Raw genomic sequence first — 26411 nt, 5'->3', positions numbered from 1 at the left:
ATTCTTGTGCATTTTTCCAGTCAAGTGCTGGAGAGACTTAAACGTTTCAACATTGTGTGAAAGGTGTAGTGAAACACAGCTGTTGGAACTGGTACGTGACAAGATGGGCCTCCTTTGATACCTGCATGTTACTAAAGCCAAGGATCTTCCAGGGTTCAAGTCACAAAAAGAAGCCACTGGGAACAGCTGTCCAAAGAAAATGTCCCTATACAGGTGGAATGAGCTTAGAGCATTTAAGGTTCTGCTGTGACCAGGTTATTGGAAGCAATAAAGTTGATCAGACACGCATAATTATGTGAAAACAATTTCAACAGTTTTCTACCCTTCATCAGTACTGGTTTGACCAGAAACAAAAAACGAGGAAAAAGACCAATAAGCAGCTACATGTGAGGAGGCTGTCGTGAAGGGCTATACGTGACAGTCTGCAAAGCAATAATGGTAACGAAGGGTTTGTCTTTTTTCATTCTGAAGAACAGACTCATTTACTTGATGTTCTGCAAGTCTACCGTCTCATGACGCCTCTGCTTTTTTTCTTCACCGACTTTACAAATTAAAATGCTTTGTTTTGTTGTTTTTTTTTTAAATATGGCAGTACTTACGCAGAGAAATCGTTTTGCTTCAAGATCTCCTTCAGCCTCTTCAAAAAAATTCTTTCGCTTTCTGCAGTTGCAACAAATCCCCGATCTGGAACACCATCAGACATGAAATAAGTGTCATTAAAAATGTATGACAGACTGCATGTAGAATAGTACAGACACAGACATTTTCCTCATTGGTAATCCTAGAGAAGCCAGAGATATTTATTTTGATTAAGCGTGTGACTACTGATGTGCTCAGGGCTCTCTGCTCACTAGATAAACAATGGAGACTCTATGCTGCAAGATGAAATATTCGGGGCTCTATTCAAATGTGCATTTTTACACACGAAGAAAAAGAAAGGAGACTGAACATTGCAACGATTAGTAGTGTGAGCAGAACTCTTCCTACTGCCACATTGTGCGTAGGAGGGTTGACCAAAACACTTCAATGTAGATTTGAAATGAATATCACATGAAAATGCAGAACAAGTCTGAAAATGGACAATTCCTTTAACCTCTGGTATATAGTAAAGCATCACTTATATTGGGAGTCAAAAAGCACCACAAATTCTCCAAGAACCATTTCATATCCATTTTTTTGATTGGTCTGACATGATGGTAACAGTCCCTTACAATTCGTTCCAAAGAATGAGAACAATCAGTAGATCTCATCTAAATTGCAAAAACAAATTAAATGAAGTTGATAGTTATAAGAGAGCTTTAAAAAGAGAAATAAAATGCACCCAGCCTGATTTTTTTTTGCTAGGTCATTTTCATACAGCAACCAAGCCTGTAAGTTTGAGTGACTGCTTGGCTGCACTTCTAAAAGGACACAGGAGGTGGCAGCGATCAGATGTTCTCGAACATAATGTACAAAACACAATACCAGAGCTGGCAGGGAGCAGATGTCTTTTCACTCTCAAATTGTTACCTCCGGTTTCACATTTTACTCATCCTGTAGCCTGAAGAGTGAAAACACCCTCCTTATCAAAAAAAAAAAGCAAATTTCACATATTAGTACACTTGGCAGCAATCTCAGACTTCATGAAAATGAAGAAAGATGCACCCAGGATTTCTTAGTCTGCAATACATAACGCACCAGGTGTGTCCACAGACAGCACAAGAAGTGAAATTAGTAGGGAGCTGGCCGTGTCTCCATTCTGCGGCTAACCTTGGGAATCTGCAGGCTCTATCTGAGTGGATTCGTTCTTCTCCCTGCGTCGCTGTTTCTCGTCCTCCCAGATGGCTTGTAAGCCAGGATTCCTCCCGATCTGAGCTGAAAAACCCCAACAGCAAAACCAGCGTTAGCTTTTACACAGGTTGTGCATTTTTAACGTTCACGAAAATCGACGCCTGGACATACCGCACTCCTCGGAAACAAAACCACCCAATTAAAAAACACACTGAAGATGTTTCTCTCTTCTTCTCAGCAGAGGTGAACTGAAGTACCATTTTCACTGCTTCCTTTCACCACCATCTACTGTCTGTAATGAAGAAGGTCGTCTGCCCTCTCTTTGTTATTATTGTGGTTTGCTCTGCCTGACAGAATTCCTCTGATCACGTCTGTTTCCTTTCTGTTTTAAAAAAATCCCTTTTGCTTGTTTAGCTCAACACCATAATTCTTTCTTGTAAACTAACTGCACAGAACCGCAGGAACAGTGTGACACACTTTTTTTGTTCCTGGAGATATTTATACTTCCTGCATCAACTTCAACTTGTGTACGGTTATACAATTGTGCTCAATGGGGACAAGAGCAATTGGACTGTTCCAAGTCACAGTTTCTACAGATGTTTCATGGCAAGAATGCCACTGTGAGAGTGTTTGCTACCACTATTCATTTTATATCACGGGGGAGACCATTAAAATTTGCTTGCTATAAACTACCATCTTTTACTTTTTTCCAATAAAGTGACAAACGCTTTTATGGTACCAAACAGCGCATCAGCTCTGCCCATGAAAGCTAGCCACAGAAAATATTGAATTTGTTCTCCCCTCACCCCAGAGCAGGACAAGTGTGAAACAGCACCTGAGAAGGACAGTAATCTGAAGCACAGAATACTAAATACAATGCAGCCAACGGCAGGCTGGTTTTCAGCTGGCTGAACACTTTGCCAAGTGGTAAAGCCATTCCCGACGAAACACGACAAAATGCCAACAGTCAATCAAGTTCAAGGATTTTCCCAAGCCTAAGGTGACAAAGCTGAAGCATTCCATTTAGGTCATAAAAAAAAATACTTGACGCTTGTAATAAAACGTTTTTATAGTTTTACGCATTCTTGTTTTGTGGTAAGAATCTAAAGCAGTGGCAGTGCGATTCCTGATCAAGACGACGACCACGACTGCTGCAGGGCCGATCGGAACAGGGGCACGCCGCCTTACTCTCGATCTCCAGGCGGTTCAGGATGTCGGCAGCCACCGCGTCCACCTCCAGCTCGCACGTGCTCTGCTTCTCCACGCCCTCCAGGACTAGAGAGCTGCAACACAAGCAAGCGCCGGTCATCAACACAGCAGCCCAAGCGGAGATCGCCGGCTCAGCTGGGATACCTTCCGTCACTGACCTGAGCCTCCCATGTCAGCGGTTTGCAGGATACGGCCCGGTGTTAGTCAGATGATAAAGAAGCAGGAATCCACTAGCAGAATGTGCCGCAGCTCTAACCGAAACGCATTAGAAACGCAACAGATGTCACTGGGTCCAGTATTCACTTGTAGGGCTTTCGATGCATCTCTAGATTTGACAGTCAGGTCGACATCCGCCTCATGTTAGTACAAGTGAGCTTTCTCGAACTCATGACACCAGCGCTAACCATCGCTGCGTGCCTGCTGCCAGGCGCGATGGGCTCAGGGATGATGGCACGTGTCGGGGACCACCAAGATGGGGACAGCTCCCAGCGGGTTATGGACATACAGTGGTGTAAAAGTTGTGTGGTGCTGGGGGCAGACGGAACATTTCCCCAAGTGCACGTCAAATCTCTAGCTCACAGCCTTGCTACAGCCGTTTGTAGCTCCTCCGGTTTCAGCACTGGCATACACTGACTTCAGTCCAACATTTAGAAAAAACACACAAGCTTTAAAACTGTGTCTGGTTTGGCAAGTTACAAATTTTCCGATTTTTGTGAAAGAATACACAAAAAGGTTTATGTTACATGCATTTTTAGATGTTTCAGAAGTACTTGTAACAAGATTTTTCTTACCATGATAAAAACAATGAACTATAAGTGATTTTGGATTTTAAAATATTACTACAAAATGTTACTTCTCACAACGTAGTTATTAAGACTGGTCAGCGTATGGTATATTGATTGAACAGATTATATGAATAACTAATTGATTCCTACACCACCTTTGCTTAAGAATTCTCTTAATAAAGTACTTTTACTTATAATACATTAAAATAATAAGATTTGAAAGACGCAAAATGTGATGTTGATAAATAAGTAACATCACAAGTCACAGTACATAGGAAGAACTGATTAACTGGTTTATGGCAAGGCACCACAAGGAGAATCTTCCACCTACAAATTATTTTTCCAAATTCTTCACCCAACAATTCCTCCAATATGACAACAATGACATAGGAACAGATTTGCATTTCAACACAATGCTCCTCCCACTTGTTCAGGATCGGCCAATCACAACACATTTACACAATGCTCCTCCTACTTTTCAGGTTTAGCCGATTCACTTGTTGCTAATTTAAACCTGAAGCAACAAGAGATCTGTAATGCCAACAACACAAGACACACGGACTGTCCTGATCAGACAGCAAAACACAACAATTCCAATATTTATCGATCTGCCAGCGATGGGACGACGCAGGATTTGGTTTTCTGGTGACTTCGTGCATGTCTGTCTGGGTCAGAGTGTCCCTGTGATGCCTTTGTCACGCAAGATTTTGATACCAGTCCTTATGCCAATCTAGAGTTTCATGGACAACACACATCAGACAACCTGCCTCCTGCAGCAGGGTAAGCATGGTCCTCCGCCCGCCCTCACCTCGGTATGGCCTCCTCCTCCCACCGCACGAACGTCCCTCCCAGTGAGGGGCTGGACAGCTGGACCTTGGAGGTGCAAGGACTCCTCCACAGACTGCTGTTGGCCCTGCTGCTGGGACTGGTGCCTCCATCCTTAGGGCATCCTCGCTCCTCCTCTGCAAGCAGATGGCAGCTGTTAGAGACGGGGTGCAACACTCTGTCGCTCCACACACTCCTGTCTTTGAGCTGCACATGTCTTTTCTTTGTTGTTACACAGGGAAGAGAAGCCATCTGGGAAAATAACCAAAATGCACCTTCCATCTAACGTCAAAAACGAGGCTCATGGCTTTCAAAACGTTACGTTTAGCTTTAAGTTTGAAGTCGATTTGACTTATAGCCAAGTCACATTAGTACCAGATCTTTTCAGATCTCGGAGGAGAAGCAGGACTGAGCCTTGTCAGGACTGGGATGATGGGTACTGCACTTCAAACCTGCTGTTGGGAGCTTGCGTCGCTCGACCAGTGTATCTGAATATCCAAATCGCCATGGAGATGGGGACACCCTGTAGGAGGGGTTGTCCTTCAGACAATAGCAAGCGTTTGGCTACTTTGTCATTCAAGATCCCCCCCCAGCCCCATTCGTAAAAAGCATTAAACCTCGGTGACCTGGATAAATTCCACGATGGGCCTCCAACGTCCCGACATTTTCACCTTAATTCAACTGGTGAAGACAAATTTCACTTCTCCGTCTTGTATGCTGCGTCAAGAGAAAGCTGACGCATAGCAGTTGCTAAATGTCAGTGAGGTCAGTGCCTCACTTCGGTCATGGATAAAGTGGATTCCGTCTTATATGAGAAGCATATTGGCATCCTCGGGGCTGGAAAGCACTATACAAATGGTAACTGCTATTACTGAAGTTATTTTTAATCGAAAAGTTAATGCCTGGAACTACAATATTGTACAGGCTTAAGTGCATAACGCTTCAGCAATGTACTTGAGAACAGCAAGATTCCAAAATGTTTCCCATTTAGGCTCCTGCACACTTCTGTGTTTTGCAACAGAGACAGCTAGCGAAGAACAAGCAGAAATAACAAGGACAAGATAAAGGAAGATGACAGTGAAGAATATAAAGCAATCTGAGACCTGATCTTTTTATATCGGTTAACAGTCCCCTTTCATGTCCCTTGCAATTATTTGTATAGCAGCACTATGAACATCCGGCGATATATAATGAGAATTTATTCAATCCACATTGAGAATTATATGATAACAGCCCTCTATTCTGAAGCTTTGCAATTTCAAAGGAATAATATATATCGAGCCAGAACTGCCAGCCTTGAGTTGGAACTCTTAATTTTCCTTTCCATCCAGTTTCATAGACGGGCGTTGTTTTCATGTCGATACGTTCCCCTGTAAAGCACCGAGGACGCGGTCAAGGCCCCTGGGCCAGTGAGTTAGTAGCCGTTGATATGCATGTGATTTTTCCTTTCAAGTTTCTTCCCCAAGTTCACTCCAAACTGCTGGAAGCTGTCCAGAGCCTTCTCTGGTTTCAGCCAAACGCGCCGGATCTGAAAGAGTGATTATCTTCTCCCCTGACCCAGCCCACCAATGAGGAGGCACTGCAGGCTGCCAGACACACAAAGCACGGAGTTAACGCAATTATTCAGCCTTTCTCTCTCTCTCTCTCGTTCTCTCCAGCGAAAGGGAAGAGGGCGAGGTAGATGGCGTGTGAGGTACAACTGTCCTTATCTGAACCTGAGCTGCAGAAGCAGGAAAGTGGCTTCCGGCTGCTCGTGGGAGGGGGGGGACTTGAGGTGCAGCTCACGTCTGGCGTGCTGGCAGATCAGTGCATCACGCTCTGCCTCACAGCGCTGACCCTCTGCTCCCTGCCTGCAAGGGGCTTGTTGAGAGGCTGTGGAGGACTGCAGGGGTCCTGGCAGGGCAGGCCTGGAGGAAAGCAGCCGTCCTCCTCGCCCACTTCCAGACTGGGGATGAACAGGACGGAGTGTGCCAGGCCTGCAGGGTCAGTAACGGGCGCACCAGTAACGAAGGCCTGCGCATGAACTCGGCCGCCAGATAGAGCACGCTGCCAGCACCCCGCGCCCCGGGCCTGCAACACGGGAGAGGCCCTAGCTACAGACGCCTGACACTCCGAAACCTAGAACTGCGAAGAACCCAAACTATGAAGATAAACCGGGCGGATATTCAACTCAAAAGAATAAATTAATCTTCCAGAATTGCACACTTCCAGAATAAGGCCACAATTCCAGAAATAGGATATGGTGCAACCTGATTAAGCTTAAGAAATGAAAGAATCAGAAAAGTTATACACTAGGAAAAGTTATTTGTCGCTAACTTTGTCAATTTAAAGTTTTTACATTGATTTTGAGCAAGGAGGAGCATTCAGATCAAACATGATATCTACAGCTTTTCCGCTGTGTTAGAAAGCCTCTGGTGTGGCCAAGGACACGCTGGTCGTTCTGTACGGATCTGCAGAGCACATATTGGAGTTTGGTCATTTGGCCAGAGCTACCAATCCAAGACACCCAGGATGGATTTACTTAAAAGAGTTAATCCTCCAGGGGCAAACACTAACACTGGTGAAAGTTCCCCTGCATTTACACCAGCTTAATTATTTTCACAAGAACTGATTCCAAAAGAAGTTTGCATATAAAAAAGGGTACACCTCTACATTCATCATCTTGGAAAATCAGATTATTGATTAAATAATGCGGAAATGAGGCTCTGTAACAATGGCAATAACAAAAAATACTCTTTTTAGTTAAGCATAATAAGACCATAAACTAGATACTGTGCCGAAAGTGCTCACATTTTTAGAACAGTGCAGGCTGAAGGAAATGTGCTTCCTATAAATGGATTGTTTCCACACAGATACTCCATAACAATAGTGAACAAATGCACTAGTTGCACTAGATGTAGGTCTACTTTAAATCTGTGAACTGGTAAAAAAAAAAAGGAAAAGAAAAAAGCAGACAGCCCTGTATCAGATTCTGAGATAAGATCTTCTCATGCTGTTAGAGCAGCTCAGCTTTTAGAAGCTTCCTGGCTTCCTCCGTCTCTCTTGCGACATACATGCTGTATCCCGGCGACTCGCAGGAAGAAGCGCGAAGGGGGCCTGCTCTGTGCGGACCGGTCTCGACGAGGGGCCCCGCTGCAGCAGCTGTGCGGGGCTGAGCTCCGCCAGCGCTCGGAGGAAACCTGGCCTCTCCTCGCAGACTCAGAAGAGCAGCAACGGCAGGAAGAATCAATCACTGTCGTGCCCGGCGGATGTGGCTATCGAGCCCAAACTAACAGGAACCTTAAACGATGCGGTGTTTACTCTTAAACTCTTAAAGTCACAGCACGCACAAGACCAACAAAAACACAACTCTAAACAAGGCTCAGGCAAGTACAAAGTCTCCGTTAAGCGCAGACTGAAATGGCGATCGACTGCTAGTACTCTCACTTCCAGATGACAATCTGTTTTAATCAAATAAACGTTTCTGAATAACAGCAGGTCTTTGGAAGAACTGACCCTTCTGTGCTACATTTTATAGACTCTTCTCCGGAACAAACGCAGCACCATTTTTATAACCTACACAGCTGCGATTTTCCACATTCGCAATTGAACAAGGGAAGTGGAGGGGGAGCTTGTTTCATAGCGAACAAAAACCCATAGATTGAAAAAAAAACAACCCGTTTCGTGCCGAACAGTCGCTTAAATTGAGATTTTGGTAGTTAAAATGTCCGGCTTATCTCCTTCAACACAAAATATGTCACAATAACCAACACTTCTATCAAAAGCACAAGGAATGGCAGCATGCCAGTGAAGGAGAGCTCCATTAACATACTGAAGTGCCCTTTTATCTCTCTCCAAACACTACCATTTCAATGTGAATGTGCTGCACTTTAATAAAGATGAAAATGTCGCAGAAAGACGAGAATTCTCGCACTTCTGTTCCCTTCTACATTCATTTAGCTAAACATACACTTCCACCAGCCCCTGTTCAAATACGGACCAAGGCTGAATTTCTGTTTCTGGGTTGTCCTGGAGGAACAGAGGTGGGAAAATGAGCCACAGAGTCATATGTCAGTCACACCTTTCCTGCGGCTCTTCCTGAACTTGACAGCTCCCAGGTTGATGAGGTTCATGCCGTACAGGTTGTAGTCGATGAAGAGCTGCAGCAGGTAGGGGATGTGAGCTTCGTGGGGCTGGTAGGTCTTGTTCATGACGGCTCCTCCTTGCAGCAGCTCACAGACCCTGGAACACAACCGTGATCGCAGAGAGGGGGCGTAAAGGCACTGGTCCTGGACGGCTGGCTTACTTCTCTGCGTTTCCAAACACTTAGAGCTAAGAAAGCATCAAATATACCTAAACATAGAATAAACCTTTGAATACCAAGTGTATACCGTGAATTACACTTGTCTGCAGACTGAAATGTGGTTTGGAAAAGTCACTAAAACACAAACAAAGCTACACTGATTTAAAAGAGAGAAGAAGAAGAAATGTCCGTAGTAATGCAAGTTATTTTCAAGCATCTGTAAAACTGCCTTTTCTCTCTAAATAGGCAGGAAAGTAAGTATGATCACAGTAGAGCTGCATGAATATGAATGAATACAAGATTAATTATACATAATAGCAGAGAATGCAAGTCACAGCCGACAGAAAATTACAGGGTCCTTTCCTCCAACTTTCTTTTCTGCTCTGTCCTGTCCTGTTGTGCACATTGAGTTGAGTGCAGTTGTGCTCATTTTCTGTTTTAAAGACAGAACAGGGGGCACAATGCATCTGAGCTGACAGGTAAAATGCAGAATCGATCCTGGCACAACAAAATCAATCTCACACAATTAAATTAGCTTCATCGAATATTTTAGATCTTTGTTCAAGGAGTTATATTCAATTTCGTTCTGAGAAGAGTTCACGGGTTCTGAAACGTATCCCCATGATGCTTTTCTCCAACCCAGCTACTGAATCTCCGTAATTGGCACCGATACTCAGCGTGTCTTCGAGGAGCACTTTCAGAATCTGCAACAGAGAGGTTCTGTCTTGCTTTCATACCTTCAAGTGTCCCTCAGCACACGAGCCATAAAACCAGGGACAAGATAAGGATGTGGTTGAACACACCCGATTAGAAAAACACAAAAAGTGTCTTTTTAAGAACTCTAGCATCACCAGCATTAGATACAATTAAACCTCAAAGGTTACAAAAATAAATAGCTTACTTTTTGACCATCAGGGGATTGTACAAATAAATCTTCATGAACTGCCTCTCCTTCGCGTGGTATCCATAGAAAGGCCTAAAGACAGAAATCACCTGTCATTCAGGTCGATATCCCACACCAGGTCTCCACTGGCTTGGGAAGAAGCAGGTTTCAAGAATCACCAGTAGAGCTGGACAATTTCATAGGCCGTACAACCATGTTCCACACCTTCTGAACGTCTATATTTGCCTCAGAGCTGCACTAGAACAAGGGTAGGCAACCCCACTCCTGGAGAACCATGTTCGTTTCTGGTTTTCATTCTAACCCAGCCCCTTGAATTCATTCATTTTCGAGGAGCCCAGCACTCATGAAAGATCAAGGTTGCCTACACCGGTTTTAGAATATTCTGAGGAACTTGAGAGCTTTTAAAGTTTTATGCTAAATCAAACTTCAGAGCTAATTATAAGCAGTAATGTACTGTGCTCTTTCATGTTTTTTTTTTGTGAAAAAATGAAGCTTTCTAACATAAATGAAGGTACTTCCATGATGCAATGCATTATTTGAAATTGATTTTTTAAGTTACCATAGCGGTTTAAGTATTCTGTACAGTCAGAAATCCCTCAGGTGGTGCCTGCTTCTAATGACTAGGCAATGCTTTCACCTCTCAGGGTGTGCTCTTCAGAGCATTCTGAAGAATTCTTAGGAGTATGGTACATAGCCCAAAAGAGCTCAGCAAGGGTCATTCAGTCAGAGAAAGACAACCTATTCCAAACTGGGGTAAGAAATCTAATGAAGCCCAACCTGACTTCTATGGATGCACAGAAGGATTTTACCTACCACATGAAAGTGATATATTAAAATAAGTGAATATTTTCACACGTAAGATCAATTTAATGGCCATCTACAACTCCTTGCATTAGGAATTTGTCTTTTCACACACCCCAGCTTGCTCTCCATGAGACACACAGACACAGACAGGGAGAGAAGCTGGGGGTCAGAACGCAGGGTCAGCCACTTATACGGCGCCCCTGGAGCAGCTGGGGTGAAGGGCCTTGCTCAGGGGCCCAATGGAGTAGGATTCCTCTGCCGGCTGCAGGATTCGAACCAGCAACCTTCCAGCCACAGGCGCAGATCCTGAGCCACAGAGACACCGCACCACACATAAGACGGTATTTAAATAATAATAATAATTATATAACGCTTTTCTGGACACTCTACTCAAAGCACTTTACAGGTAAGGGGGATCCCCTCCACCACCAGTGTGCAGCCCCATCTGGATGATGTGCCAGTACTCTCCCCACACACCAGCTCTCAGTGGGGAGGAGAGCAGAGTGATGAAGCCAGTTCAGACATGGGGATTATTAGCAGGCCGTGATTGTAATGGTCAATAGGAAATTTGGCCAGGACGCCGGGACAACACCCCTACTCTTTTCGAGAAACGCCCTGGGATTTTTAATAACCACACAGAGTCAGGACCTCAGTCTTACATCTCATCTGAAGGACGGCGCCTTTTTACAGTAAAGTGCCCCCGTCACTATACTGGCGACTGCAGGGTTAGCGCCACCTGCTGGCCCCACTAACACCTCTTCCAGCAGCAACCTCAGCTTTCCCAGGAGTCTCCCCTCCAGGTACTGACCAGGCCCACCCTGCTGAGCTCCAGTAGGCTGCCAGCTGTGAGCTGCAGGGTGATATAGCTGCTGGCTATATAGACCCTCTACTGCCCCTTACACATGCTTGGAAATTGAGAGCAATGGCGGGACTTACATTCCAGAGACCAGCGCCACCTTGAACACATGCTGAGCGCTGGAGGAAGGGTTACCCATGGACACATTGATTGCTCTGTCGATGCTGAAAGCCACCTGCCGCAGGTACCTCTCTGGCTGCTGTCCGTAGCCATCGTATGGGACGTATATATAGGGAAAGATGCCATGAAGATGAAGGCAGGTTTTCTGGCCTTAAAGACAGAGAGAAAAGCACAAATGAGATGCTGGAGTCTGGCAATATTCACCCAAGTGCCCTAGCAGTGTTCACTATTCTGTGAACTCCATATCAAAGCGGTCTACTGTCTGTAGAGTTTTACTCCGGTTTTCTCATGTTCAACTAACCAGACGTTAATCATACTTGCAGGCTCTCATCATGGTGAAAAGAAGCACAATGTGGAATCCCATCACTGATGTACTGAGCCAACTCTCCCTGAGTCAGTCTCGGCAATCTATACACCCTGGGTGCACAATTTATTTTTTTAAGGAAATAAAAGGTTAAAACGAGGAGTAAGTACACAGGCACAGAATGTCTGTATTCAAACATACTCAATATTAGTAGTTAACGAATAGTTACATAGGAAAAGCAAGTGTATTACGTACTAAGAAATAAGTAGATTTATAAAAGCATTTCAGATATTGCTACAATGTGTTTTAAAACCCATGATATATTTAGCTCCTGCTTTATTTACTTACTTATTTACACTTAATCCAAGTGGGTACTTCAATGAGAAGAGAAATTTGTTTACACAGTAATTATATTCAAACTGGACACCAAGTCTTGTTTTTGCTCACTGCAGACATCTTTTAAAAAGCCAACACTCTGTGCAATGCCTTTTATGGTCATCAAACTAGATTGTTAGAAAACTGAGAGTTGAATAGAAAAAGACTTTGTTGCAAGGGCTAATTGGAACATTTTGTGGTTTACACCTCGCCAACAGACACTTTTTCTAACCTTCATAAAAACAAAAAAAGGCCTTTGTCTTCTAATATCTTTTCCACTAAGCCTCAACACGTGAGAAAAAAAACCCATTATATGCGTGTGTAATTAAAGACAAAAGAATAATAGGTTAGAAAACAACACAAGGAACTGACTTTCAGTTACAAAGAGTAACATGTTGCTGTCCATTCGGTGACAAGACTGTTCTGTACTTCCAGACCGTACTGCTGTATTATCACGGCACTAGGATTAGAAGAAAGCACTGTAAACAAAACAATTAGGCCTGCAAGCCCATCATTTATTTTGATCACCCTCAGCTGGACAGCTGAAGTCCATCTCTAAATGGGAAAGTCCCATTCATTCAGACCTAAAGAAACCCTCCGTGGGCAGGCGTACATCAATCCAGCCTTCTAATCGATCACTCCAGTCAACAGGTGGTGATGTGGATTGCTTATGTTCATTTATTCTGCTTTAAACATAGCACATTATAAGTGCAACACGATTTACACAGTGCAGCACTTTACATCTTGTAATTACATACTGTATTTGACTAAAAGGGACCTATGTCGATCGCAATGAATGTTTTTCAGTCTTGTACCGAAGTTCAACTTGTTACACAAATGTCATTGTTATCATTGCCAGTATGCTTACATGACCTCAAAGGCATGTGGCTACATTAACATTCTACTACTAGATTCTTGTTAATCATCAGAATAGCATGTAAATGGTATCAATAAAACAGGGATATGGAATACAGTGATGGGAGGGGATGCAAGGTTCAGGCAAGATGGCAGCTCCGGCATGGACTACATTTCCCAGAAATCTGTGGGGTGGGGGGAACGTCCTGCCACCCGCAGTCAGCTGACCAGCCGGGGGAAGACAATTGGTCAGGTGATGACTTCAAAACAGGAAGCTAAGGCTTCCAGGTAAGAGAATACAGGAGGGGGGTGAACAAAAGGAGACAGAGAGGGGACCTACTGTAAGTGAAAAGGCATGCCTGCGTGAGTTCGTGTGATGCGAGTTTTTAAGAGTAGGAGTTTTGAGGGAAGAGTTTTAGTTGTAGAGAGACTATTTAGAATGCCCTAGTGTTCTACCTTACTGCTGTGTTTGTAAGGTAACATAACATCACTTTATTAGCCCTATACAATTTCTTGCATTAGGAATTCGTCTTTATCACATACCCCCACAGACACAGACACAGACACGCAGACAGGGAGAGAAGCTGGGGGTCAGAGCGCAGGGTCAGCCATTGTACAGCTCCCCTGGATCAGTTGGGGTGAAGGGCCTTGCTCAGGGGCCCAACGGAGTAGGATTCCTCTGCCGGCTGCGGGATTTGAACCGGTCACAGGCGCAGATCCTTAGCGCAGAGCCACCGCTCCACCCATAGGGAAGAAGTTCGCTTGGCCCATATGGGGATCGAACCCGCGATCTTGGCGTTATCCGCACCACGCTCTAACCAACTGAGCTAACCGGCCTCATCATAGAAAAGAGACCTATTAAAAGATCACTTGCTATATCACCCCCAACCCCCAGGTGTGTCACAGTGTATTATTATTTTTGTCTTTGGATTCATTGTGCTCTCCAGAACAAAGGAATGAAGGTCCAAACGAAGCAATGATCCTGCTTTACTTATCATTGATGCTGAGGGGCTCAGCTACGTTAGTTTATCAGTCACCCAACTGTATTCTTGAGACCTAAACTGGGAGCGAGAATACGTCAAAACTGAATGGAAGAAAAGGAAAAAAAAAACGTCTGCATATTTTCACTGCGTGTTCAAAATTTAATTACAGAGGCCCGACAGCAGAGTCGGCTGTGAAGAGGACCTCCTTCAATGAGAAGCTGTAAAAATCTCAGTTGAGAGAAAGGTCTTCCCTGGAAATGCAACTATTTTTATCCAAAATATTCCAAATGCATCACAAAGATCACACGCTCCCTCAGAAGTTCTGGAAACCCAGACACCCCTTGATTAAGCCAACACACCGTCCTGTAAAGCTTTTGTACAGCATTTCAAAGGTAGAAACTGCTGCTCTTACAAAGACCGGCGTGTACTGTGAAGTTGTTGATCGAGACTTCTCTCATGATCTGCACACTGCACATGAAACACACGCTCCAATTCAAACAATAGCAAAGCGTGGATCCCAGCAGAATGTGCTAAATATAGATGTGCCCTTGCCATTTAACATTTCCCCAGGACATTACAAACCCCTGTGAGTAAATTACAGAGGTTCAGTGAACTCATTATTTCCAAAAAAGGATTACGACCATAACCATAATCTACAGTAGATAAAGAGGCTTTACAGTTATCCAGAGCACAAATGCTTCTTGATTAAAATGAATCGCCAAAGGCAAAGGACTTTTTACCATTTTAATCACAATTTTTACACATAACAAAAACAGGGAGTGGTCATTCCATGTCAAAAGCACCAAAATGCAGTGAAAATCTCACCATAAGCATCACAACTGGGAGGCAACACATGGACACAACACTGGTAATAAGCAACTGTATAGAAAATGCGAGCAGTTAGCTCCAAATCATTCCTGACAGATGTTTATTTCTGGGAGTATCATGCATATTGCTTTAAAAAGCTTATAACGGTTGAAACGTTGACGATACAACCACCAAAATGCAAATACCGATAGACATTTAGTCATAGAATCAAAGTTTCATCCATTAAAATGGATAATTCTCAAGGTTAAACACAGGATTTGTGGGTGAAGAAAGATTTTGTTTTTACCAGTGTCAGATGGGTCACACTTCACACACAAGATAATCATAATGCTAAATCAGGAAAAAAATACATCTTTCTCTATTCCTAGGATTTAAGCACTAATATGGAAAAGAGCTTTCTGACAGGCAGAACTGTATTTCCAGGATGTATTCTATTCCAATTAGGAGAAAAAAAGAAAATCCTTGATAAAAGTGCAAATAAACCTTTTGGTTGTTTATGTCGTGATGCAATGGCCATGTTAAAAAAAAATACACAAGTGTTGCAGAGCTACTGTAGGTCTCTCACATTCATCTTAATCCAAATACTTCAAATCATTTCTACTGCATTTCTCTAGTTGTGCTGCAAAAACGTCCTCCTGTTCTTTGGTGTGATTTGGGGGAAAAAAAAATCAACGGAAAACTGCTTTTCGCATTCTTCTTAAAGCGCACATTGCACACACTCAGGAACTGAAACTGAAAATTTTCTCAGCCCAGATATTTCCTATGGGAAAAGGTGTAAAAATGTCACCAGCAGATAATGTTTCTTCGAATATCTTTCCACAGTCAGCTGCAGTAGGAATGCATCATACATCATGGGTGGCCAGCCCAGGTCCTGGTGAGCCCCTATCCAGCAGGTGTTATAAATAATTAAAACATCAATTTCCAGACTCATTTAACAAGACTGCCGCTATTAAGCATGCAGAGCTGATCCCTGGCAAAGTTCATTTACTAACACAAACCCTCCAGTGTTATGTCATGTCATGCACAACCGAGGCGGAGCACAACCACGAATACATGTCAGGAAAAAAGAAAAAGATATTGCTGTTCTGGAATCAGTTCAGAAGAGCAGATACATTCCAGGGCTTAAAGGAAGATCCTATTCTGACAGACTAAAGAAACCAAAGTTTTTAGTCAGGAACAGAGAAGACTTTAAGGGCACCCACTTCAAGTATTCAAAATCCTCAAAGGGAACTGTGAAAGCCAGCCTAACACAAATGCAAACAGAAAATACATGTATAAACTGCGGGGAAGGGGATTTAAAACCGAGATTAGCAGGCAACGTATTTTTTTTTGTTACACAAGGGGCCGTGGGGCCCAGGAGCTGAACCTGATACCCTGGCTTCTGTCAAGAAAACGCTGGATGGGATCCTGGGATCACGCACTGGCTCCCTTGTGTGCAAATTAGCCTGGTACCCCTACCTGGGCCGCTTCTTTAACAACCCATTTGGCTCTTTCTAAAAATAATTACTGATGCCCCAATAAACATGAAAATGACACTTGGGATTTTTAGATCCTGAGATGGGTAAAACAATAGGTGTGTGTGACGTTTTGAGGCTTTCGTAACTTTTGAAACGTGTCGTAACATTTAAAATGCACGGTAAGTTTAAGAATTGAAAAGGTGTAGGTGCCACCCTGGTATAAACAATCACAGGAGGCTGTTGTATGTGAATTACTAGCCTCACAGTGCTGGGGCCCTGCGTTCAATTACAGACCTGGGGTATCATCTGTGTGGAGTTTGTATGTTCTCCCCGTGTTGAAATGGGTTTCCTCCAGGTGCTCCTTTTTCCTCCCACACTCCATAGACATACAGGTAGGTTAACTAGCTTGTGGGAAGCCTGGCCCTGGCGTGAGTGTGTGTGTTTGTGTCTGGGTGTGCCCTGTGATGGACTGACGTCCCATCCAGGGTGTGACCTGCCCCGTGCCCATCGCTTGCGGGGATAGGCTCTGGCTTCCCCGTGACCCTGTACTGGATGAAGTGGTGAGGAAAAGGAGGGATGAAAAGACCACATCCACCGATCCATTTGGAATTGCCCGCTGGCTAAGACTGGGCTTGCGGCTCTGGCTCCTGTACCTCGCGGACGAGCGAGAACCCGCAGGCCAGCTCTTCAACGCGCCCACCCGCCACTGCGCACTTCCTGACCAGCCCCCCCGACTCGCAGCACCTGTGAGAGCCGAGGCGACCCCACGAGCCGCGTCCTGCCAGGCACAGTCGGGTACAGGAGTCCGGCTCACGCCCACCGCATCTCTGCCACCACTGCTCATCGGCCCCGGTACGCAGGACTTCAAAGAAAGACGTGTCATCAATAAACACTAATTAGCCATATTTTCCATCACCCCAGATATGAAAAGCATTCAGCTCCTTCTCAACAGGCACATCTTTATCTTTAAGAGTACCAACAGATAGCTGTGCCTCATGGAAAGTCCCGTGCCAAGACCCTGTAAGAAGCACCCATTGCTCTGATAACCACACCAACGCCTTGCACAAAATAGGCAAAATAAATGTTTTACTTGTCAAAACATATTCCTATATCAGCTTCCACACAATGACTAGTGAATAATTCCTTGTCTGCTATAGCCTCACGGTACAGTATCACTCCAAATACAATGGTGCAAGCTGTAAATGCACAAAAACAGCGTCAGAAAAATAACACTGCTGGCAACTCCAGCTACACCTCTTTTAACTGTGACACTGGTATCGACAGCAAAATATCACCCAGAGGGTTTCCACACAGAACAAAACCCATCTGTCTACAAGCGCTTTGAGACTGCTTAACCCCCTCGACACTCTTCACAGTTTGTAAGGGAGAGCGAGCTCTCTTCTTCCCCCCAGCATGACAGTTGTCATGCAACACGGCCTTTTCGCTTCTTTGGGCTCGACGGCCGAGTCTTGAGGCATACATCCTGCACGGCCAACCTCAGGCAGCAGCCAGCCGCAGCAGGAAGAAGATCCGCTAGAACAAATTAAACACAATGCCTTAAACAACCAGCACTGGAACGGACGTTGCTGTAGAATATACGGCAATATATATAAAACCCCTCTACAGACTCCTCCCGTTAACGATACTCGTTATACAGCAACATGAAACCAGCAGACCGAAGACCACAGTGGAGCCCACCACCTAGTCTGCAGTTTTCCTTCTGAAGCTAAGCTGGTGTGAAATGCGGCAGAGGGCTTATTCAAACAAAGGACCTGGAGTAAACACGAGGCCCCCGGATTAATCGTGACGCACCCGGGGAAGCCGATACTTCACACGGCCGAGGCAGACAGCACCCTCCTCCTCCTCCTCCTCCTCATGCAAGAGCAAGGCCAGGCTGGCCCCTTCTGGAGACTCGTGGATTTGTGCAGAGGTGAGCTCTTCCTTGCCGCGACCAGAGGCACTGAGCTCTGTCTAGACACAGCCCTGCCTGGGAAACTCCTTGCTTGGTTTCCTCCCAGTCCCATGACCACAGCACCGCAGGCTCCCTCAGTAATGGAGCTTCTGCTATCTCTCCCTCCCCCCCCCCCAGCAAGAAACAGTTTCACATCAACCACGCCAAATTTATTCATTTTCTCTAACGTAAAACCTTAGAATTCCTTTTCTGTCCACATACAATAACAAAAAAAAACAAGGTACAAGTTCAGCCCTATACAACGACGTGGGCCTACTCCTAGGAACACATAAAAACAAAACAAATGAGCACACGTAAAAAGCAGGAATAGAGCACAGTATAATACCCTCATAATGCTGAATGAAGCAACAGAAGTAATCCCCTACTTCTGCGTTATGAGTAAGCACAGCTTCATTGCAGTATTAGATTCCGTGGAGAATAAAAAAAAATACCCACATCTGCTCCTCTTGGTTCAAAAACCTTATTTTTTGTGGACTCTTTAAGGGGCTTCACACGTTCACCAGACAACCAATTTTTTTTTTTTTTAGATTCGAATAAAAACCCTGGGGAAGGGATTGCAACGCTAAAATCTTAGGGGAAAAAATGATGAATCTTCCAAAAAGAGGAAAAAAAACAACAAAAACACCGACTTTCTTAATAAGTACGATGAACAACAAAAAAAAAACAACAACACTGGAGGGGAGAATTGAGAATTCTCACTGTTGTGGCTCAACTCCGTTTAAGCGGGCGCCATGTACGAGCAGCTCCTGTTGCTAAGCAACCTCCTTCCCGAGCAGAAACCCTGGATAGACAGAGGAACGATGTCAACAACCGGTTTTTCACACACCAGCAGATGAAGTCCTGTGCGATGTCTGACCGTGGCCCTGAACTATTGGCATACGTTGGGGGGGGAGGCGTGGCGGGAGTTCACCCCCGCATTTTGTGAATGAGTCAATCCCCAGAGGCGCGCCGGCTGCAGGGCCTTATTTGGCGTGTAACGCGATACGGCGATATGGTGTTTCCTGACAGGTCAGCCCCTTCCAAAGCGTGTCTCTGCGATTCAGCAAAACACAAGAACACCGGGCACAGCCCCCAGGGTGGACCGCTGTAAGCACGGATCCTGATGTACCCCCTCTGAAATCATTTCAAACACATCCGCTAGGCACTACACCGGCTCGAAGCTTGCTCAGCTCCACAGAAGGGATTAAGCAGAAACTGCAGAGACATTGTTTCCAAATAAACCTTAAAAGGTGGCTAGGTGGCACCTTGACATAGGTATTATTATTGCCTTAATCTGCTTTTCTTAGCAATCGTGTGCAGCAAAAACAAATGCTATTGATTTTTAAACAAGTAAATGAATGTGTCTCGATCACTTCGGCAGAATTTGATTTGATACAAAGCCCCGGAGATACCATATTCTTGATACGGGAAGCAATGGTAAACAGCACACTGTCTTCACATTTTGTCACGGTTTTAAATACTCTGCTCTTGTACCAAAGGGGTAAAACTATACATATTTTTTGCAAATTGGTCAATGTAACTAAAACATGAAATTAGATATAAAGACTCCTATTAATGTATATTAAATGGCAGCCTGACTGACCCTCAACATATGAAACAAATATGGCATAATATATGCCAAATATCACAAGGGGAAAAAATGTTATAATGTCTTGTACATGTGCAAGATGCTTTGCTTTAGTATTTGAATGTCAAGGTTTAGGAGCAGTGGGAGGGAAGTCGCACAGAACTGGGACAGTATCCAAGCCTCAATTCTGAGTGGGCAGGAAACTTACTTTTAATTTTTTGGGGGAAATTTGCTTTAATTGGAAGGACCAGTAGAAGACTGCAGATTTAATAAACGTAGCCGATCTTAAGGTAGATTCAAGTAATAGAGTCGGGTAAGCACACGCAGTAAATGTCACCGTGCTCCTGCAATTCCAAACACACCGCTTCAAAACGGATTTATTACCTGGCTTTCTGTGGATCATTTTGAAGTAGCGCGTTGGTATTTTAAAATCAGACACCCCTAAAAATAGTACACCCCCGAAGCAGAAAAATCAAATGTATTAATGCACAAGTTGCATTATTATTAATGCACAGGCACAGAAAACATTCCCCGTTTTAAAAAAAAAAAAGGTCTCTGGCTCTGGTGCGACGTTTGATCCGGCTGTTTCCATGGCACTGGGAAAGGCCGCAGATAAGGCTGAGGTCAGGCAGCCAATCCCGTCAGGCCCTGTGACTCACAGCGCTGCACAGCGCAGAGAAGGGGCTTCACTGGGCTCTGGCAATCCTTCACGAGTCACTGCGTCCAGACAGCCGGGTCGCATCACTTCCTTTCGTACTTGGCAGCCCCCAAAACCAGCTGAGGGTCTGAACATCCCCAATTTTAGAAGCTCCAAGCAGACCCTTTGATTTGATCTCCTCCGGGGCTCTACGGCGCTGACCCATTACTGCTCAGAATGAAAGCAGAGAGCCACTTAGAGGGAATGCAATTAGGTTTGCCAGCATAATGGAGGTGGTTCAGCAGTTTAAAACCAGGACGGATGAAAGGCTTAGCTCTGTAGAATCGCTGTTGAGGAGCTGTCTGCAGTGAGTCACACAGCAGAATTACAAACGCACATATGGCACGAACCAGCACAACTATTTAGGCTGTATCTGTATTTCTGTATCTGCGGTGCTTTCATTATGAATCAGAGAGACAATCATTTTCAAAACATTTAATTGCGGAACATGTGATCTGCGCCTTCACACACTAGCAAGTTTCATAAGACAGGCGCTTTGTAAATGTTCCATTTTTAATTGAGACATAAAACTTAAGAGTCTGCAGTAGAGTATTATAATGCTTCAGGCTTTTCTTTTCCCATACATCTTAGCAGTCATGCATGAACAAGTCTTCAAATATCACAGAAAAGGAACATGCAAAAAAAAGGACTTACATTAAGAACAAAATCATTACTGAGGAAATTAGTTTTAAAACGTTACAACAAGTTTACATGCATTCCCAAAATGTTTAAAAAAGGGTGACTTTTGGTAAAGCATAAAAGTTGGCTGCTTCTTCATATACAAGTGCAATATTAAACAGGTGAGGTAATGAGACTTCAGGTGAGATCAAGCTGTCATAACCATCCTGACATGGACGAGAGCAGAGTCACAGATTACAAGTCCCTTTCAAACATTTTAATGCCAATAATGCACATCGCTTCGATTTCACACGTCTAACGGAGCAGGGTCACATTCATCCTCCACCAGTAAACAACCAAAAACTGACCAGTTTTACACAGAACAACTATAACAACACAGCAGGGAAGAAAAGTAATCCGTACCCTTCTAAATCACAGTCCCGCTCACGGGTTTATTGCGATTGCTTGCGGCCCGGGACTCATTTATGACCCCGAACATGAGCAACGGCTGTCCTAAAACAAGAGACGCATCCGCTGATTTATAAACTAATTAACCACGATCCTACACTACTACATCTACGCGCAGTCTGCAGCGTAAAGCACTTAAAGGTGAGATTATTGAAATCCTGCCAGGGTTGCAATTTATGAATTTCTTCCCCGCGAGAAGGTTGCCTGAACTTTGTACATCAACAAGCACCGCTGTCGCCCGGGGAACAGGCTCCTCTCTTCTCTTTTTTTAGGCCTGTCGGAAAGCCGAGTGCTCTGAGCCGGCGCTGGCAGACAGCGCGCTGGCCCAGATGCTTGGTCTGCGGTGCTATTTTTGGCAGCAGCAGCAGCAGCTTCTCTCCTCTGCTGACCCGCTTACTCCTTGAAGGAAACGGAGAGCCCCGCAGCTCAGCTTGGACACCAGGCGCAGGCACTGCACAGCTCCCTGGAGACGCCGGTGCTGGGAGCCTCACGCTAAAGCGCGCACCAGGAAAACGTTGCAGAGAGAAGTGTTTAACTCGCCTGGGTGTTCACCGCCAGCTCTTTTGTTTCGCATCAGGTTTGCTTCCCCACAGAATCTCCTCCTTCCTTAAACTCTCCTCCCTCAGGTTGTATTTATACTCGATATCACACGAGACCTTACAAGCCTAGCAGCCCCGCATTGTGCAGAGCCTCACACGGTGACAGTATAAATCAGACCGTCAATTCTAGAAATGAAGACACTTTCGTTTAAAAATAAATCAATCTGACCGTAAACATGCTGTGCCAAAAAAAACAAACAAACACCAAAGGATCTGTAACGTGAAAGAAACTGAAACATTTTATCAGACAAAACAAATGCCCCAACTAAACTGAAATGTAAGTGGACAATGGGCATTTTTCTTTTAAAGACTAATCCAAATCAAGCAGCTGTTCTTCAGAGTTGTTGTACAAGAAGAACACCATGACAGCACGGTTATCAAGTCTGCTTCACTTACATCTGTTCTCATGCGCCCCACAGGCCTTGTCTGCACTTGTACAGTACCCTCCAAAACTATCGGGAAAGCAGTCAAGTGAAAACTTACTGTTTTACAGCAAAGCAGCTTATATTTGCGATGATCAGATCAATATGAATAAGTAAAACATTTTTGAGGGGAACGTACATTTAATCACAGAACATTAATAACCAGGCAATTTCAGGTGACTAAGTATGGAAACGCGTTCAGGTTCAGTAAATTTCAGAGTGTGAGAGGTGGTATGTGGTTGCACATCCCTTTGAGGCACTAACTGCATGAAGTCTGCAACTCACTGAGCTCACCAAATTCCTTGTGGAAACATCCGAGATGCTGTGCTGATCCACTTTGAGTTCTCAGCTACTCTCGGGGAGACTGGGCTTCATTTCTTCATCACATACCACGCATGCACAACTGGACTGAAGTCTGCAGACCGCCCTGGCCGGCCTGAGAAGATCCGTTTGTTTCTCCTGGTGAAGGACTGCCCGTTAAGCATGGACGCATTTCGTCCCACGTAAGCAGACAACCCGTGTCTTTAAAGGTCAGAACTCTCCTCCGCGGCTGCCGTCGCCAGTCCCAGGATCAGCAGAGGCCAGTGAGCCGGTTCCAGAGGGAGGTCCCGCTGTGCCCAGGCCAGGCCTGGCTTCACAGGAGAGGTGGTGACACCTGGAGCATCTGCAGTTCCTTTTTTAATTTCCCCGCCAGCCTTGAACGTTCCCCTCACTTCGACAGGGGCTCGCCTGACCGCACGTGGCTGTCCTTGACGCCCAGCGTCTTCGATAAACACGAGGGAGCTGGCGCCCATGCCACAGTGCCCTGCAAGCGCACTCGTGCCCGTAAAGACACAGGAACCATAAATGGAGGGATCTGCCGAGTGGATAACGTTTTCCCGTTTCACAGATTTTAAAACCGTCACACACTAATCTTGATAGCACTCAGCAGACAATATTATTATGTTTTCTAAGTACTACCACTAAGCCAAGATGATGAATGCTACTTCTGAAGGTTCTACCTTGTGTCTGCTATCTTCTACCATGTGTTGCCTCCTTTTATACCCCGAGGGAAATGGGAAACCCTCAAAAGCCTCTAAATAGTTCCACTTCCACTGCACTTCCAAAGAGCAGAATATCAAATGTAGATCTATTTGCTGAATACTTTGAGGTGTGAATAAGTATGACCCTCTTCTAGAAGTCAAGTAATTATCACACATATGACTTTGTTCTTTGCAGTGCCACTAAGATCACAGTATAATATTCAAATTTCTAAAGCAAGGCATTGGTCCAGTTCATAACTCATTTTGCTATATTGATGCCTATTACATCAGGCTACTGCGCATACAATTCTGCAGGGCACTGTTTTTTATCGTCTGACACTTTTTAAAATCTCAAAGCAAAAAAGATCAGAGAAAAGCCTAGAACACTACAGCTGGAATGTCAAACTACTGCAGCTCAGTACCTCAAAAAGCTTATTCATACTGCACATTCAATTTCCATACTACCTTTAAACTGTGAGGACCGTCTCCATCTATTTATAACCTGATCAGATCATGAGGCACTGCTACAATGATGCCAGGACAAGCAGAGTTGACCAAAATTCAAATGGGGCAGCCTCCCGCAATTTGTAAAATGCAGGGAAGGCATCTGTACTCATTACGGCTTGCTGTTCTGTTGACCCCATCCAGACAGCTCTTGTCAGATCTCATCACATCGGCATTTATAACCGGGGATGGCAATCTGACCCTTACATCCACACACTGGTGTATTCTAACAATTTCCTCCCCACTTTTAGTCCATCAAGAGAAAGCATAGAGAGCTATAATGAAAGGTAAGGATATCAGAAGGTTTTTTTTGCTAGTCATGAATTTAAAAGGTATTTTTAAATACCTTAAAATGCTGTTAGGCCGTCTTAGAACGGCAGATGCAGCAGAAGACATTCCATCGTAATTTCACTGGGCAAAAACAAATCAGAATTAACCCTGCACATGCAGTTGAACATTACTGCATAGGATGGGTATAATATGGAAACATTCTGTTTGGGCTGTTCCCCACCTGTTTAAGTCAGATACAAATGTATCTGCTCTACCAGTATTATGATCTCCCACCCGTCTACAAGTTTGAAAAGCAGGCTATTAGTCCTATTACTTAACTAGTTTCACATGGCTATGCAACCTGTTACTCAGTTAGGTTGCTAACCAAAAAAAAAGCAATAAAATCACAAATACAGGACATGAGTGGTATGGCAGGATGCTAATCTTTCCTTTGTCCTTCCCCCTTTCCCAGCTGTCTCTTGGGTCAACATTTTGATTTCTATTTGTGATCGAAAGGAGATAAAGGCAGAGGGTGCGTGGGCACAAGGAAAAAGTTCCCGATCTCCTGCTTCTTCCCCAGCTATGAGAAAGAAGTCAGCAAGCGATCCTCCTGCACTGATGGAACAGCACACACAGCTTGTGAAAAGTGAGCTGGCAGAGGTGAACTCCCAGGCTGCAGCAATGACTGATTTTAATGGGTGAATCTACACCATACGCCTCTCAACTGCATAAGCCTCGTCTTCGGAAAATTACTGAAATGGAAACCAAGTTTGCTTTTATTGAGCATGTTCAAAAACTCATCTTTCCTGAGGCTAGCACACTGGAAATCGAGCTTGGAAGAAAAAAAAAAATAATCGACTGCTTGGAGATTGTGACAAATGTCTTCTACAGAGATCAAGGCAGAATCATTCTTTTAATGGCAGCTGACCCAGTCATGTACGAGCTTTGAGACTCCACAGCGATGAACGTGTTGCAGATTTTACTAGTTACATCGGCACAGCGGGTATTATTGGCACACCCTCTGTAGATCCTCTCCACTTTTTTCCTATTGTCATATAAATATCGAGCTTTATCAGGAAACAATTCTAAGGTTTCTCTAATCTCTCCATTTGCCTAGTCTCTCCTACAGAGGCGACTGTACTGGAGGTGCCTATATCCCTGTTTGAGATAAAGGAGGAGATTAAGGATGGGACAAAAAGTAAATCTTTGGTGCCATCCCTCCTGAAACTGAACTGACCTTTCGGCCTTTCAGGGGGTTCATTTTTACTTTGCTTATCCCATATGTAAGCTATCTGAAATTGCTTCCGTTCTCCACGAGGCTACAAAATACTGCGACACACAAAGCAGGACAAGTAATTGCACCGCTAATTGCACCACTAATTACTATGCACGTTTCCTTACACACTGTCACAGTAAAGACCTTGATGATCACACAGGTAGACGCTGGCTTGCATAACTGAACCCAGCGCCGGTGAACAAGGGTGTGCATCTGTAATAAAGACGGGCCCAGGCCTCCAGAGTGGATCAGCTACTGAGAGCGCTGGCCCAAGTGATCACGGGTTCAAGCCTGCGTCCCGTCACCGGCCAGCTGTGACCGGGACCCCCCCCGCAACACAGCGCGGCCTGCCGTCTCCCGGGGGCGCGCAGTCCTGAAGGGACTTGCCTCTAGGTGTCCCTGTAGGTGGCGAGGCTCAGACCTGCGAACCGGACCGTGATCAGCGCACAACTGCCGACCTCGAGCCTGATCTCTCCATGCAGACTTCAAGACATCCTGACATTGCGTTCTGGTCCCACAAGTAAACACGAGCAGGCCTAGGCAAGATCTGACATTTACCAGAAGCTATATAACCACTGGAGACATGACGTGCCCAATCTCCCATCGCCCGTAATCATAAACTCCATACAGGTAACTCTC

The 26411-nt window shown here is 44.7% G+C and overlaps 1 protein-coding gene and 1 non-coding gene across 2 annotated transcripts in view; both read right to left on the bottom strand.

The window, feature by feature from the left end:
- rev3l (REV3 like, DNA directed polymerase zeta catalytic subunit) overlaps positions 1-26411 on the bottom strand; it is a 100114-nt gene that overhangs the window by 44381 nt on the left and 29322 nt on the right. The window contains exons 2-8 of the mRNA XM_088905423.1: positions 11516-11705; positions 9773-9847; positions 8650-8810; positions 4573-4726; positions 2959-3053; positions 1750-1854; positions 600-684 (exon numbers count right to left, since the gene is read on the bottom strand). Coding sequence (XP_088761549.1) covers positions 600-684; positions 1750-1854; positions 2959-3053; positions 4573-4726; positions 8650-8810; positions 9773-9847; positions 11516-11705 — 865 coding nt within the window. The remainder of the gene's footprint in view (positions 1-599; positions 685-1749; positions 1855-2958; positions 3054-4572; positions 4727-8649; positions 8811-9772; positions 9848-11515; positions 11706-26411) is intronic.
- On the bottom strand, positions 13853-13926 carry trnai-gau (transfer RNA isoleucine (anticodon GAU)). Its single transcript has one exon. It is a non-coding gene; the product is annotated as a tRNA-Ile (tRNA).

This window comes from Atractosteus spatula, chromosome 2 (genome assembly GCF_055471065.1).
Source record: "Atractosteus spatula isolate fAtrSpa1 chromosome 2, fAtrSpa1.hap1, whole genome shotgun sequence".
Classification (NCBI taxonomy): domain Eukaryota; kingdom Metazoa; phylum Chordata; class Actinopteri; order Semionotiformes; family Lepisosteidae; genus Atractosteus; species Atractosteus spatula.
Note: the sequence above shows the minus strand (reverse complement) of the source record. Positions and strands in the feature narration are given on the sequence as shown.